General features: G+C 37.2%; 1 protein-coding gene across 2 annotated transcripts in view; it reads right to left on the bottom strand.

Annotated features, from left to right (window-relative positions):
* The window catches only part of SLIT2 (slit guidance ligand 2), a gene marked incomplete at its 5' end in the record, with an annotated part of 271,246 nt that overhangs the window by 53,834 nt on the left and 200,310 nt on the right, over positions 1-17,102 (bottom strand). For both annotated transcript variants that reach the window (XM_082482340.1, XM_082482341.1), the window contains 6 exons: positions 543-675; positions 1,497-1,663; positions 2,802-2,945; positions 4,414-4,557; positions 7,604-7,678; positions 14,141-14,291. In XM_082482340.1, coding sequence (XP_082338466.1) covers positions 543-675; positions 1,497-1,663; positions 2,802-2,945; positions 4,414-4,557; positions 7,604-7,678; positions 14,141-14,291 — 814 coding nt within the window. The remainder of the gene's footprint in view (positions 1-542; positions 676-1,496; positions 1,664-2,801; positions 2,946-4,413; positions 4,558-7,603; positions 7,679-14,140; positions 14,292-17,102) is intronic.

Raw genomic sequence — 17,102 nt, 5'->3', positions numbered from 1 at the left:
AGATTATAAAATATCCCAATTGTATAAAACCGCCTACATGAAAAGTAAGACTTTCTATTAAAACCAGTCTTTTTGAAATATCATAAAACCATGTTCATTATTAAAATATGTAAACACATTAATAGTGTGTTTGCTTTTTGCTATTTCATGTAAGTTAATTTTTTCATTCCTTCCTAAACAGTGACAATAGATTAATCAGATTCACCGTTGCCCATGATTTAACTCACTGTTACATGACATCCACATTCAGTTATATGATGGTTTGGTGTTGGGGATATAAATTTTGAAAGCCATTACTATTTTATACACATGTATTTGTAATGGTTTTCAGTAACAGATAGTTCTTAGTGTTTTGCGAAGCATTGCTAATTCAAACTTAACCTCAAATTTCTCAGGATACTGTGCAACTATGTAAAGCAGCATATTAAGAAACTTCAGCTGATCTCCTGAATCCCGTTCTTCATTTTCTCCCCTCATTCTTGAACCTGACATTATAAACCTGACATTGATTTTCATAAAAGAGAAAAAAGCGTGCCACTTACAGTTCAGTTACATCTTTTGGGATGCCTTTAGGCAAAGCTTTTAGGCCTTTGTTGCTGCAGCGAACTACTGTGTCTAGACAAGTACACTCTGCAGGACAGCGGGACAGTGGAGAGCAGCTATTGTCATCGTTTCCTGGTTAATAAAAACAAACGTGCTAAGCTTGCCATACAAATGTCACTTCAGTATTAGCAATCATATCCCACCTAATTCCTATAAGCAAACACCATATTTCTACATTATGATATCTCCTAAGTAGGGAAAACATTAAGTCATCTCTGTAAAGCATCGCTCTGAAAATTTACATTTCAAGTGACTTTTTTTTTTAGTACAATGCTTTTTTGCTAAGTAAAAATGCTATTCTATGGAGAAAAAAGATCATTAAAGAAAGAGCAAAACTTAAAATGAAAGATAGTAAAGCAAAATATATGTTGATCTTCAAAATTAACGAATTATTAAAAATAAACAGTCTCTTTAAAGAAAAGTTACAGCCTTGAAAATTGACAAACTAATAATGCAATAAATGGAAGCATGTGTGAGAGATGCAAGATAACAGCCATTTTTTTTGTTAAGCATTAATGAAGTCACGAACTAAGCCAAATGGCACGTTATTTGATCATGTAACCTGAAAGAGTGCTTGATTCAAGCATCAGCATTTGACGATATTCTCATCTGAACTCCAACATTTGATCAGTTTATTTAATTTTTATATTATCTCTAAATTGTGATTTACAGTACTGAACATGGACAAGAAAAACTTTTGAAAGCATATATCCAATAACCACGTGCTTGCTGATCATCCAAAACTGGGTGCAAGACTTTCAAACTGATGTAGAAACTGAGCATGATGCGCAGATGAAGTTATTTAAAGCAAACCACTTTGGGATCTGTGGGAATCATGCAGCTATGCATGTGAAAGCTGAAATTACAAAAAGTTCAAATATTACTTTTCTTACCGTCATCACACGTAAAATCCTGAATTGCCACATCCTGGATGGGAATCTCTTTGAGGAAGTAGGGTTTTTGGCAGCGAGGGTTCCCCGTCACAATGCGTTTCTTCCTTAGCCAGTCTCCAAGCCACGCGAGATGGCAGTTGCAGTTGAAGGGATTGGCCAAGAGGTTTCTGGGAACCGCAGGAAAGTATATTTCCGTTGATACCAGTTTTTCATCTTAACTATTCTATTGCTATTTTCAAAAAGCTAAGCTTAAATATCGTTCTTCAAACAATACTATGTACAAACCATAGGTGAAAGCTGTAATTTAGGCTCTGTGTGGTGAATCTTGATATAACTCGTTTAGAAATAATTTAAAACTGTCAAAGACCTGACTTGTTGTCAAGCCACTCTTTACTGATAATGCAATAATTTCATATAGAGATGAAGGCTGATTACATTACATTATTAGCTTTAACCTGACAACAGCTATTCCATTAATTTGTCATCTCAAGATTTCCATCTTTTATTTGCTCCAGAGAATAAGTTTCCTATCTGAAGTGACAGCTAAGTTGATTACATGCCAGTTATAAAAATGAATTTACTTCTAGAAGTCTCACTACTTTTGGCATCTCCTTACTTCAGCGCAAACCCATCGACAACTCCATTATTTATAAACATGTCATCCTTAATATGCACAAATTAGTCACTTGGTACAAAGCGTCATTTTTTATGTAAAAAAGGGATTAAGTACTTTCCTGAACGATGCTTCAGTAAACTGAGCGGCAGCTGAAAACTCACCGTTTTCCCTTCCCTTAAATTACATGATATTTAAATTTAAAAAAGGGATGCTTCTTTTTTTTTTATAGAAAAAGAGGCTGAAGCTTCATTAAAAAACACGTATGAATTAAAATCCTCAGTAGGCCAAGGAAATTTAAGACAATAATTGGACGGCACAGGGCAGACAGACAGACAATACGGTGATTTGACCAGCGGCGACTGTGCGATCCCTACCCAAAATGTGTGTTTCTACCCTGTGGTGTTCAGACCAGTGGGCTTCTGCAAGGGGGGCAAGTAGGACGTTTTCCCTGCCTTCTCAGACACTCTGGAAACCAGTCTAACGCTGCATCAAAGGGCGCCATGAAAACATACTCTTCATGCGTCCAAGACAGTCCAGAAAATAAACTTTCTCCAAAATCCCTCTATGAACTCTTTTTTTCCTTAAGTTTACCTCATGCTGTGAAATTATACAGTAAACCGTTAACAGAAACGTCCCCAAAAACGTCAGAGGTTTACATCTGGGTAAGGCAAGACACGAACATGACTTACAAGGTCGAGAGCGAATGCAGCGTGTCGAAGGAGCCGGGTGCCACAGTGGTGATCTGGTTGTCGTACAGGGAGAGCAGGCGGACCGAGCTCAGGCCCGTGAAGCTGTCGTTTCCCACACAGCTCACGCGGTTGCTCCTCAGCATCCTTGGAAAGGAAGGACCAGCATTTCTTAGCTTAGCCCGAGCAGGGGCTGGAGCTGGAGCGGTGGCCCGAGCAAGGGCCAAGAGGTACGACACCAAAGGGACTGCAGCGCAGTGACCCCCGTGCCGCCTGTCCCCACCCCCCGTGGAGGGATGGAGTGCAGTGTGCGTGGAAGGGACTGGAAAACAGAAAGGGGGCGGGCAGGTTTCATAAGAGGCAAAGGGTGTTTCCCCTAAGCGTTTATGTGTGTTTTTTTTTTTTTCTTTCGATACCAGAATCGGTAATTGTAAGTTTATTAATTGACAATGAATGCAATTGATTGGCATTCTCCAAATCAGCGGTACACAGCAGCCCCCTCTTCATGTTTCCGAGCCTAATGACTCCAGAACTGCTAGGTACATGGAGCAGAAGGTTGTACCAGCTGACCTCCTCCTGATGCCCCTTCGACCCGAGTTTTCTTAGGATACATTCGAGAAATCACTTCTACTACATTCTCAAGTATTTCAATTAAATGAAATCAGTTTACCCTGACTCCTCCTCTCCATGACTCTAGGATTTAGTAAAAACTTCAGACTACTAATCAAGAAACACCTATTCTATAACCTCTCATATTTCTGTAAATCACACGAGCTTTGAAGTTTGCTGTTTTCCTACCTGTCCATCAATAGATGAATATTTTTTTCCCTGCACTCTTGTCTAAGAATAGCTGCTTCTAACAATTTTAGCAGCTTTAAATGCAAAGTTGGAAATTATAGGCCTGATTTATTAAAAATACCTAATGTCTATGGACAGCTGAAGCCCCAAAGACCATTTAATCTTGGCTCTGCTTTGCTGATCAAAAAGACAGGCCCTCTGAAGAAGGCCAAGAAGCTGTGGGTTGTATAAACATCTTTTTTTTTTTTTTTGAGTGGAAAGAGCTAAACTGCCTTCATGGAAAGAATGAAATGAGTTCAAGCTATAGTGCTTTTACTCCTCCCTTCACTGTTGAAACGACATTAAAATTACTTAGGAGAGAATAATTTCCCACATTTCAATATCCACCAGAATCATTTTCTCCTCTAGCAAAATTCCCAGTAATGGTTGAACTGCACTGAATCTGACTCCATTACGTAAAATGTGTAATTCCCATGCAAAATTGTGTTACTTTAAAGCAGATGATTATTCTCATTTCCATTTCTGCAGCTGGATGTTTATCCATTCTCAACCGCTTCATCGTTGTAGAGGACTCATAATTTTTGTAGTCAAGTAACCACAGCGAAGAATTTCAGCTACATTATATCCATAATTAATAATTAATGAATTCATATTATGTATGATAACCTTTTCATAAAAAAGGAACAAAAACTAAGACACGCTTGAATGATCCATAGCTAATCCTCCAAAATCAAAGGGTTTAGAAAGAGTATTACTTTAAAAAACACCTGGCAGAAAAGTAAAAGAATAAAAAAAACACCCTAATAATTACACTTACAGTGTTTTGAGACTTTCTAGTCCTTTGAACATTTTGTGTCGAACACTCTCCAAGCGGTTGCTAGTGAGCAATAATTCATTCACACCAGAGGCTCCGTCAAACGCTCCTTCTTCGATATCGGTAATCTTGTTATTGCTCAGGTTTCTATTGCACATTAACAGAGGCAGAGAAAAACACGTTTTCTTTTTTAAATACCCTAAATTAACTGTTAAATGCCGCAGACTGCATAGACTTCAAGATACTGAGGTATTGTGTAAAAGCAACAAATGCATTGTTCAACTTCAAACTAATAAAAGCAAAATTCAATGCCCCGCTAACTAAAGAAGTAAAGATTTTTAAAGCAATCACTGGAAGATGTTTTTAAATAATGGCAGTTACCCAGTCCATGCTGCTGCCACACAAGAACAGCTTTTCAAAATTTTGAATCTTGTCAGTGACTGTGTGCTTTTTTCGTGTGTCCGGTTCTTGCAGCACTATTAGATGAACTAATAACAAAATGGTACTGTATGAGCACCAGCACAACTAACCACTCTGATTTCTTATTTCATCTCGGTAGGCACAAATATAAGAAAACAGTATAAACAGCAACATGTGTAAATGAAATGTGTGAATGTAAACAGTAAATGAAATGTTAATCATTTATGACACTAGTTAAAAAGGAGGGTTTATAAGCAATACAGTTCATTTATCTGCAATTCACATGCAAAGCAGATTAAAATGTGGGAAAATGACCTAAAATACTGCCAAAATATTTAGTGTTTATAGTTCTTAGTTGAAATATGGAAATCGCATCCTAAATGGGTAGTATCTGTACTATGTACATAAAAGCATACATACTCAACCACACACATTTTCTTAAAGATTTTTCATGCTATTCTTGCCTTGTTTTGTCTGTTTCATATAACTGTACATATTACAGAAGTACATTACCTACACGCTAGACAGTGTTATAATATACTGGTGATTTTTAAAAAGGTCTTAGAAATGCTCTGAGACAACGTAAAAGGAGTGAAGCTAAAACCTTTTTATTTGGTGGAATTAACAGTGTTGGGAAGAAAAAAATCAAACAGTATTTGATGCAGCTTCTAGAACAGCATTTTAGTTGTTCAAATCAAGATACTATTTGTCAGAATAAAAATTCATACACTCGCCAGAATGATCGAGTGCCATTACCTAAGACACAGAAAACAAGGAGTTGTGGCTTAATGTTGAGTGCTGACTACTCATCTCTAGCCTAGCTGTACACCTTGCCCGTGATGAAGGATACAATCATTGCTTTCATTTAGTTTCACAGCCGAGCTGTTCAGTCTCCTGTAAGGTGCTGCACAAGACTGGAAGCAAGAAACTCATTATTTCTCATCTCGGCTGGCTTATCTGTGTCAAGCCCTTAGTTTCCTAAAATCTTATTTGTAAGATGGATTCTACTTCACCCACTTCACAGGGATATTTTAAGGATTAATGTTGCATAGCTAATCAATGATGCAGTGCGTACACCTGCTTTATTACTGATGAACCATCAAATCAATTAAACATTTAGGCCTCAATTTTTCAATGTCATCTGTGCAGAAAGACCTTTGCACTTATTTGAACCTCTAGAAGAAATATGAGCTCCAAAAAAATACAGAATTCACTCGTATTGGCATCTCTGTAACATCACCACCTCACTGCTTTCCAGTCATGCTTAACTAGTCACTGTATTATTCTCTAAATTGAAGAATGTTGTAGCAACTGGTATCTATATTAGGAAGTCATGGAGCAGTATTATTCATTTGCTCAATTTTGTTACTCCTCAATTATCCAGATTTCTAAGCTCTTGGGAGTTCCAACAGACAGCTACACTAAGACTGATTAATATTCTTCCTTTTCTTTTTTTTTTTTTGTCTTGAACAGCTCCTCAACTAAAAAGCAGCAAACTAGCTTTAGATGACATGAAATGTTTACTACGCTACCTTTATAGCCTGATAATATGTAATTACTGACAGTATGTTTCCTCTTGTCCCTTTTTCTTAAATATGAAGAACTGATATATATGCGTGCATGTGTGTGTGCTGCATCAAGTATTTTATTTATTTTAAAGGCACTCTGTAGCTGTAAAAAGTGCTAATCTGAGATCCCTGAGGAATGAAGAAAACTGGGTATCTACGGTATAGCACCAGAACACTGCTGTGCCAGACATTCCTATGTTCTTTTCTTAAATATCTTAGCCCATTCCGAAGTGGCAAGGTGTACTCAAGTGGATAGCTCAAAAGCAAAGTTATTTTGTGGCCTTTTTTTTTTTTTTTTAATTCTTTGGCCTAATAACTAAAAAAACCCCAGTAATAAGTATTTAACTAATTGTGATCGTGACAGCTACCAGCAAGGATCTGGATAAGACTAGTAATAGTTTAAGTAATACTATTGCTCCCCTTGAGATTTTGGTCACTAGTAATGTAGACTGAACTTTTACAAATGGTAGTAACTCGGTGACTACATTCAAAAAGCAGTGCATCATTTTCATTCATCTATTTGCAGTTGCATTTTTCTTCACTTACCATTTATGTTTGGATTTAATCCTGAAAAGATTGAGCACAGAGTCACCAAGTCTAACTAAACGATCTACCCTCAAATATGTCTTTTACGTACGCAAAAGAAAAGCTTCTAACAGATTTATTTTTAATAACATCTGCAACTGGTAAGATTATAAACTCCTCTTAGAACATGAACTGTGAACACGGACTTACATGGATGAGCTATCAAACCATTTTTTTCTCAGTCATTTAGTTTTGATATTCCCCTCGTCTAATGACAGTTTAATGAAGCACAGAATCAAAGGCATGTCTCGAATGTGCTGAAAGAGGCAAAATTGCCTGGTTAGGGACTAGTACAGGAAGTTACAAAAGACTACTGGAACCTTTTTTGAGCAGCTTATACCGTGAGCTCCCCGCTGGGGCTGCGTAACAGACCAGCTGCCGGGACACTGCAGCGAAGGTGATGGAGCTACACGCTATGTGAAGCTGTTACTGGCAGTGCCCGGTCCCACAGAGAAGAGCCGCCAACTCTGATCTACCTCACTGATTAATTTAAACCCGTTCTTGATTTTTTTATTAGAATATCCTGAATCTTTTATAGATAAGAACCAAGATAGGTGGGGAAACACAGCAAGGAGCTAACGTGCTATCTGAACAGACAAGGTCGCTGAAGTTGCACTTACATTTTACGCAGCTGAGGAAGCTTCTTAAAGATTCCAGTAGCTTCCAGGACTGAAAATTCATTGTTATTTAGTCGCCTGCAAGAAATGACATCAATTTCAGAAAAAATATTTGGGCATTGGTACAGAATGTTCCACACTAAGTAAGCTTTTCAGACTGGTTTAACGGAATAGCTGGTATTCAACTGCTACCTGAAGAACAACTCCATTTATAATGACATTTCTAATTCTGGTAATTCCTGTGAATGAACATTATCATCAGTTAAACTTCGGCATACATGAGACACACAGAATCAAAACCAGATCGCAAAATATCATACAACTAAAACTGCTGAGAAATACAAGAAGATGTTTTTAATTTTTCTTTAAAGGGAAGAAAAACAAAAATGTAACTAAGGAAGGATTCCATGGCAACTTATAAATAAAAATCTTTAAGAAGTACATATAAACCACTGAAGATTAGTTTACTGTTCTTTAAAGGATCTCAGGTGGGGTCTGCCAGACATCTGGAGGTGCTCACAGAACGCTATTTACAAGAATGAAATAATTACTTTATGCTCAATGCTTCTTTTGAATAGGGACTGAAACACACTGCATAGGTCTTCCCAAGAATTTAAAAAACACTTCCCTGACCATGGTTTACCTTCAGACTGCCACACCTAACGCACACACACAATGCATAAGGCAGCATTTAATGCTGCTTTGTAACACTACAAAAAGGCATACAATGAGCAACAAGTACTAGCTGATACTGAGCTTTCCTGTCCAGGTATCACGGCTGTTCCAGCACACCATGCCTTTAGGAGCTGCTAGGTTAGAGGATCATCTATGTTTCAAAAAATATCTGCACTGACCCAGTATTCCCTATTTCCTCTCTTGAAAAGAAAACGGAAATTACGAGTCTTAGATTCTTTATATGTTTTAATGGAGTCATCTTATTAAGGAAGGGAGTCTGTCCAGCTTTTATTTAGAGATCTTAAATAGGCAGGAAAAAAGATGACTGACAAGATCACCGTGAAATGAAATTGAGCATCATTCTAAACTCAGAATGCTTTTCAGAATTGCCTTATTGCAAGACAAGATTAAAAAATACCCTAGAAAATAAAAAAAAGCTGCTCGTTCATCCTTTCTTCCTGCTCATTCTCAATGATAGCCAGAAGGGAAATTAAGGTTGTAAATCTGAAGGTATGGCTGTACAATAGTTTCAGCATGGATCCAAACTGAAAGAAGACAGGAAGAGTTTTTTGGATATACACAGAACATTTGTGTCCCACGCTGAAGTACAAGAAACATGCATTTCAAAAGATGTTACCACCTCTGAAAATCAGCTGGATGACTTAATGTGATTTTTCGTGGGACCACATCAAATGAATTTCTGCACAGTGTCAATTAACAAAGTTACATCATCGCTGTAAACAGCCTTTTTTTCCCCTGTCCATCAACAACAGAAGCACCAAGCATTCTAAAAATGCTGACATTTTCAAATACTTTACAAGCGCTATATCGTCTAGTAGAATGACTTGTTTGTGAAAACATTTGAGTCTAATAATTCTTCCTTGCTCTGCTCTACTGAAAACACTTCTAACCCCACTGAAACAATTTGTTCCTTTCCTCTCCGCAACAATCTTTTACATATTAAAAATAATTTACTTTGTCTCTCCCTCAAGTTCCCATCACACAAATGCATTTATCTTTTCAGTTTTTCCTCTGAAGTCTTCATTTCTAGATGATTCTTGTTCTTGAAATTTTTTTCGAGTGATCCATATCCATCTTGAAAAGTGAAGTCCTTGACACAGTATTCCAGCTGATATTTTACTATCTTTATGTAAAGTAAACCAATTATTTCATATAACTTACATACTACACTCCTGTACATACATCCCAAAATGAATTTGTAGCAATGCCCAGTGGCACACCTTCATCTTTAATACGTATGATTACACAACCATAACCTTTTCTCTTGAACTACTTGCTGGTTATTCCTCAATATTGTATTTGTGGTGCTAATTTGTCCTACCTGACGTCACATGTAGAATTTGAAGTTTTATTTTATTTAAACTAGTCTTAGTCTACTATCAACATCACAGAAGAATTTTACAAATTTTCCATGTGTTTTGAAGATTTTCAGTGTTTGAGAAGTTTCTCCATACTTCTCTACGGTGGAAAAGAAGCACGGGTTGAATCGCTGTATCCCAATTTGGTTAAAACTGTAGGGCAAATTGTTTCTCCTCTTTATATGGTGATATAGCAATTCATGCATCCTCACTGAGGGCAGATCCACAAATAAAGGGACATCAAGAGTTACAAATTATGGGTTTGTGGTCAGAGGAATGACCGCATGGGTCACACGGCACTACTATGGCTGGAGATTGCTGGCTTTAGTTCTGGAGTCATTAAATACTTGCGTAAGCAGTTTTCATTCTATTATCATGGTAAGTGATACCACCCACAGAGGAAGCAAAAATGTTACAGATGACTGGAAAATTAACAGATGTGGTGATCTTTTCCTTCTGGATCTTAATATCATTATTTTCTGAGCCCAGTGCTCTTTACTGGTAAAGGCAATAATGGTAGTTGTTGTCTGTAAATCACTGGATTATAAAAAGGACCTTAAAAATACTTGTATCTCGGCTATTCAAACAGAAGTACTGGAACATCACTCTCAAAACAAAAAAGTAAACAAAGACGCATTTGATGACGATGTCTAAATATTGTTTCTCTGTTTTATGTGACGCTTTTTCCTGTTTTATTAACACAATGGGTAAGATATTTGCACGTTTTGGTACAATAGCTGAACCTTCCTGGAAGGCTATGTACTGCTGTGATATTCATGCTTGTTGGGGTGTGGTATTTTATCAGGTACTGTGCAATCATTACAAAAATTGAACAAATAAGATTGAAATTGTTCTTATTTAATGTTTCTCCTGGGCAATCTGGTTTGAGTGATTTATCAAATGCTTCCTGAATTTTCCTATATATTAGAATGCTGCCTGAAGAATATTTTATTTCTGGGATGCATTCACAGGCTTGTACTTTATCTCAAATACTTTGATGGCAGATTAGACAGATCTTTCACTCGTTTTCTGAAAGACTGTGAGCAAGTGACAAAATAGAAACAGTTAGAACAGCACTTGGTTCATTTAAAATTTTTTTCACCTTTTACAATTAAGTATCTATCTTGAACTGTTATTATTTTCAGATTATTTTTTTTAAACAACTACTCTGAAGAAATATATTTTTTGATGTGGTACTATTACTGTTTCAATATACACAATCAATCCTCTAGACAGGTCATATGGCCAAATAAAGCAGGGAGGAGAAACTGATTAGAAAAAACACCTTCAAACTCCTTGTCAGAAAAGTTTCTTCCTGTTCACTGCCATTTGTTGAGCTGAAACACCAAAGTTGCCAGTGGATGTGAGTACCTAAAGAAGTTCTTTTCAAGAGGACATTTTAAAAGCAGATTTAAAAGAAGCATTACATACTTTCTGGAACCCAAGTTTAGTGCAGTATTTTTCACTAGACCTATTAGCCCTAGAATGACAGACACAAAAGTAGCTCACTACCTTTAATCCATTAAATTGCACGTTGCGTACCATATATTATGATAGTGTCAATATCCTTCTACCACACTATGAAAATACTTATTTTGTTTCCTATACCCCTCTGAGATAGTGCCATGCCCCAGAGGACTGGTGATGCAAGTTCTCTTGCAGGTTATAGGATTCCTGTTATTTTCAAAATCCCTGAGCGCTAAGGGATGCAAAGAAGCCATGTTCTTTTCCTGCCCTCCCTTCTTCTCCAGCGTTCTTGGACTTACAAGTGTCACCACAGATCTCCAGACAAACTATGTGAGAAACATAGGTATTTGCCAGAGAAATGTAAAGAAATCTAGACATTTCCTCACTTTTGATCTTCGTTTCCAAGCTGAGCCTCAGCTCCAAAGAACACCCTGCGGAGCATAACCTAGCCTTCCTCATCGCTGTTAGAGAGGCATCAATGTCATTTGACTCAAGTACCTTTACCTAAATTTTGTGGGTAAAAGGAAAAAAACGGCCAACTAGCTGGTCTTCTCGCATGTGACAGTAAGTGTTGTGAACCGGAAGTGGGCCTAGACCCAGACTGGGAAGTCCTCAGAGGAGCAATAAAGGCAGTGCATCAAAGACCAGGAACAGCAGAAGGAAACAAGAGAAAGAGCTGTAACTCTTGCATCAGTGAGGTAAATATCAGAAGACGGTATTTAGCTACAGCACTTGGATTTTCAGAGGAAGTAAAAAAAAAATGGCAGCAATAATTTCTCTATCCCCTTTATCTCCCTTTTTATTACACCAGAAGGCTTGAAGAACAATCTGTACAGCTTATCAAGAAGGAGGCTGAATTGTAACTTTGTTACAGTTTAAAATCATCTTGGATAAAGTGCTGGATAGAAAAGGGTTCTTTAACAGCAAAAAATATAAAAGAAGCAGTGATGGGAAATGAAGAGAGGCAGGATCCATCTGGAAGTAAAAGTTCCCTTTTTAAAAGATTTTAACAGAATTGAAGGGAGATGATGAACTTCTGTAGCACTCTCAGGGAAATGGCAGATTTTATATCCTCTGATACCTTCAAACAAGACTGGATGTTTTCTGAAAGTGCTGAAACCAAACATGGATTATGTTTTAGTCAAACACAATTTTTTTGTTGACTGAATTCTGAGAGTTTAGGACACACAGCAGATGAGGCTTGATGATTTAATTGTTTCTTCTGAATGTAGTATGTCTGAATCATAATTATAGAAAGAAAACACTTAACAGTTTATCTTCCACATGTGAATAAATGAATATGAAATCAACAATTAAAATACTAAATTAGGATTATTATTTCTTCATAGAAGAAAGAATTAAACATGAATCCTGCCTAAGAATCAAGATAAAGTATGCTTGTCGCTTCGACAACTCCATTTTTCATCTCTCAGTTTAGTAACTATGATTTTTACAACCATTACTTTATGATCTCCTCCTACACTTTAACCTGGTACCCATTCCATCAGTTTTTATTCTTCAATTCAAGCAATTTTATCTCAAAATGTTATAGCATAACATTATATATATTTGATGAGTATTTTCTGTCTTCTTGTGGACCTTCCTCCACACTAAAATCGTCTTTATTTTTCCCTCATTTTTGGTTCCTCACCCTCTATATTGTATCTCTAGCAAATCCTGTATGAAAAAAAAAAAAAAAAGTATTCCTCCACTGAAATCTATCTCCCTTTACCCAAGACTGTGGATCAATTTTTTTCTTCACTGGCTCAACTTTATAAACAGTAAATCAACAGCGTGAACATGGCCAAAAGGTGAGCTTTGCTCTTCCCACATACACCACTTTTTCAATTGAATTTGCCATCACCCTGGGCCCAACTACAAGTGCCACTTAAATTTGTAATTAGAACGTCACTAAGTTCAACTCCTTCTCCCAGCTCAGAGACAGACAAAAATCTCCATCTCTAGTTACACAATATTTCAGTTTCAGATTCCTTGTCCTGTCCAGGTGCTCCAAATCCTTCACCTTGGTCTCGTTATTTCAGCCCTTCGCTGCTGGGCTGTCGCTGTGATGGCAGGAGCAGACTGATTATCTTTCTAAGAGATGTGCCATAGCGTTTGCTCATCTCACCCCTGTGAGTCACAATGTGATCACAATGCCCCTCTCTCCACATCTCTGTCCCTGCTTTACTACCTCAAATCAAAGTCCCCCTTTTTTTTTTTTTTTTTTGTTTTTTGCCCCTCAGCATTCTGCCTTGTTCTCTACACCAAACCTCCTAGGAAAAACAGCTGCTTCCTCCCGCCTTTACTCTGCCAACGATAGCCACTTTCATCTCTTGCCTTTCTGCTGATCCTTCAAGCACCTCTGCATTCCCTTTCATACTATGCTTGGCGCACGGGAAAACCTTGTAAAGCTGTCTTAATTTTATCTTTCAGCTCCTCCTTGAAGACCACTTCGGTTGTAATGCCTACAAATCATTCCCATATGGCACTTATTAAGCAAGTAATAATCTGTGACTTCTTTTCTGCTCATCTCTGTTCATTATATTATTATCTCATCTTCTTAACCTAACTCTGTCTTGTTTGTCTGCTTTATCTTCCTCTGGTCTCCTGCCTGACACACATAACGTGTGCTTTGCATAAGAAGAATCAGCTCCATTTTATTAAACACCTAGGCAGCACTTTTTAAGACAGACCCCTGGTTACTGAATGTCCTACTTGCTCTTGCAGTTAAAATAAAAAGCGAAATAAACCCCGCTACCTTTCAAAAAAAACCCAAGTGATTTTTTGTGTGTCTAGAAACATAGAATAGTTACCTTATTTATTTATCATAACTCTTTAAGGCCACGTGGTACTCAAATGATGCATAAATAATTTTTATTAATATCTAGCCCTTTGAAGTGCACCACAGAGGTTACATTTAACTTTTGTTGTTCAAAAAGCTAAAGCTGTGGCTTTATATTTGAAAATTTTAGTTAGTTTTTCCATAAGCAAATAATGCTTTATTACAGGTCCGACTTACAACTCTGCTGTGTACTGGGGGATGTGATCAGGAATTTTGTTGAGTTTCTGATTGGAGCAGTCCACTGTGGTCCCTTCACAGCGACATTTCTCAGGGCAAGCCAAATCTGCAAAGCAGTCTCCGCTTAATTTGGATCTGTAATCTTCAGTGCCTGTGGAAGAGTCAAGTCAAAACACAGATACTGAGTCAATAAAGTATAAGGTTTGCTTCTCGTGAGACGGTTGAAAAGATGTCTGCGATGCAGATAACGGGTGGGCAACTAGGGAAACGTATGATAAACTCTGTGATACTGAACAGACACAAGGGCTTCAAGAGAGGGTTAAATATAGGGGCTTAAGATATGCTGGAAAAAGAAACTGTGACCAACTTCACATAACAGGATAACGTTAACTTGAGCTTTTCACAGCTGTACTTTCTGCTGATTATGTTGTCAGCCAATCTAGCCTTGTTTATAGCTAATCACACAAATGCCACTGATTCTTTTAGAATTTATTGTCTTTCTCTGTATCAAGAATAAATAGATCCTGAATGCCACCTTTTCTCTTTCTCTTGTTACAAATTTGTATTGTTGACCGGACTTCATTAACCTCTGTGATTTTTATTTTTTTTTTAATAGTCTCGATACTCCACATCATCTGAAACACCTAAGATTGAAAGCCCTGTTTTCAGTTTTAATTTAAAAAATGTGTGATCCTGACTTAAGCCTCAGCAGCTTGCCATGCTGTAGAAAGCTGCGTGACGTTCCATGGTGCTTGACAGAACCATGTTTTACTCATACCTCACAACCACATGGTTAGATCAAGCACAACAGAAAATCTCGCTACATTATCAAAACTGCATCCATTAGGCCAAGGATAAGGGCAAGGGAAAAGAGGAAGGAGTAGGTATAAGTTACAGAAGCATTTGAGGTTTAATACTTGCTTACGTGACATGGCATTCTTATTACTGAATGTCCAGTGCCAGAGTAACAGTATCACTGTCACAGATTAAATAAGAAGTACAAAAAAAAAAAAAAATAAAAAAAAAGAACCACATTGAAAGTTTCCTCCACCGTTTCCCAGAGTCAAAGAAAACTTCCTAAACACGTCAGGAGAAAACATCCAGTAAGGAACTGAGGGTGGGTGACAAAGAAAACAAAGAGAAGCTGAAAGGACCTGTGGGTTCTTCTTGGACAAAGGTGAAAAGACTGAGACTAGTAGAAGGTGCATCAGGGCTGGGAGGTACATTGTGATTTAGCTCAGACACTGAACTTTACTTACAGCCAAAATGGTGAACTCCTGCAAAAGTAAAGATAGCCAAGAAGGAAAGAAAGACAGAGTAATCCCAATTAAGACAAACACGGACTAAGCTCTCACGTTCTCTACTCAACTTTAGTTTGATTAGAAGATGTTGCTAAGGAGTACCGTCTTCAGCAGAGAGAAAGAATAATTAATTTTAAGTGGCATTTAAAAATGAAGGAAAGATTGGGGTTAATTACAGATTTCATATAGGATGATAATGCCTCCCATGCATTATTCTTCACTTTTTTGAATGTATTCTTTAAAAGCTGCTCCCTTGAACGCATATCCAGCTATGCCACTTAAAACCTTAATAAACGAAAGACATAGGAGAAACAGATTCCTCAGGGAAGGAAAAAAACCCTCAACAATTATCACATATTATGTTATCTTAACACATATGATATAACTACATGGAATATTTCTATGAGCTAGCTGAAAAATGATATCTTTTCAAATTAATGATTTAGTACTTGTATAACCTTTAGTCTTCCAAATTACTATAAAGAAATTCTACTAAGACTTCCTAGTGTCTGCAGATCGAGATCTCCCAATGAAATATTTAAAACAAATATAAAAAATATTTAAGTTTTTAAAGAAATGCTAACATATTTACAGTATTTAGTTAAGCGTAAAGAAGTCTTTTTAGCACTTTTTGTTACCCCCAAACAAGGCTACAAATACATTTTTATCCTCCTGCGTCCAGAGTAAATCACTGTTAGGAGTTTAAAGTAAACAACTAAAATATTCAGGGACAGGGTCCTCAATAGCTAAAAGAATTTTATGCAGCATCTCCCTGATAACCTAATAGAAAGCACAGAAGCTGTATTTCAAGAAGCAAGACTGCGGCACTTTTTGACTAATTTAATTCCTTTCCTTCCTTCCTCCCCCCCCCCCCCCCCCCTCCCAGGAATAGCATTTTTTAAAGGGCACGTAAACAAACCTAAACTGCATGTGTGGCCATATTATAAACAGGCTGTGAAGACATTTGCTGGCAAGAAAATACTTCTAACTCAGAGACAAAAGTTGTGCTGGCAAGGTTGAGTAGAAGTCAGTCTGTGGCAGGAATACAGCTGTTCTACTCATTAAGGAATTGAGTGGTACTACAGGTTTGAGAAATTGAATCCCCGTCTGTTTTATGCTGCTTTAAACCACATTTTCGCGGCTGCCAATGCTGACAAATTGCGGCCTTATTTTGTATTTCATTTTGTCTTTTCTTCATATTCAAACCAACGTATTAGTATGAGGGCATGAAGAACTTCACATGATTGCTGCAAATTTAAGTGATACATCACACAGCATTAGGAGAGGAGCTGTTAAACATACCAGCTTAAAAGACAAAGACTAAGACCAATCAATAAATTAGTACTTCAAACACTGCAGAATGACAATATACCTGTAGTACTTGAAAGAACAAGTGCACTGGTGTCATAATCAATTATTGTAGGTATTTTTCTAGATATTAAACTATGGTAGAAAACCCTGCTTGCAAATCGCATACTGTAATTCATCAATAGATTCATTATTCCCTTGTTTATTTTGCCAATCAATCATTTATAATCTGTTAGGAACATAATACAAGCATATAATTTCTTTTTCTATTAAAAAATCAGTGCACACACCTGACAAGCAAGGTAAAATAAAGGAAGAAACATATTTCAAAGAGCTAGGGCCAACATCAGTCA

The sequence above is a fragment of the Vanellus vanellus genome (assembly GCF_965231255.1).
Source record: "Vanellus vanellus genome assembly, chromosome: 4".
Taxonomy (NCBI): Eukaryota; Metazoa; Chordata; class Aves; order Charadriiformes; family Charadriidae; genus Vanellus; species Vanellus vanellus.
Note: the sequence above shows the minus strand (reverse complement) of the source record. Positions and strands in the feature narration are given on the sequence as shown.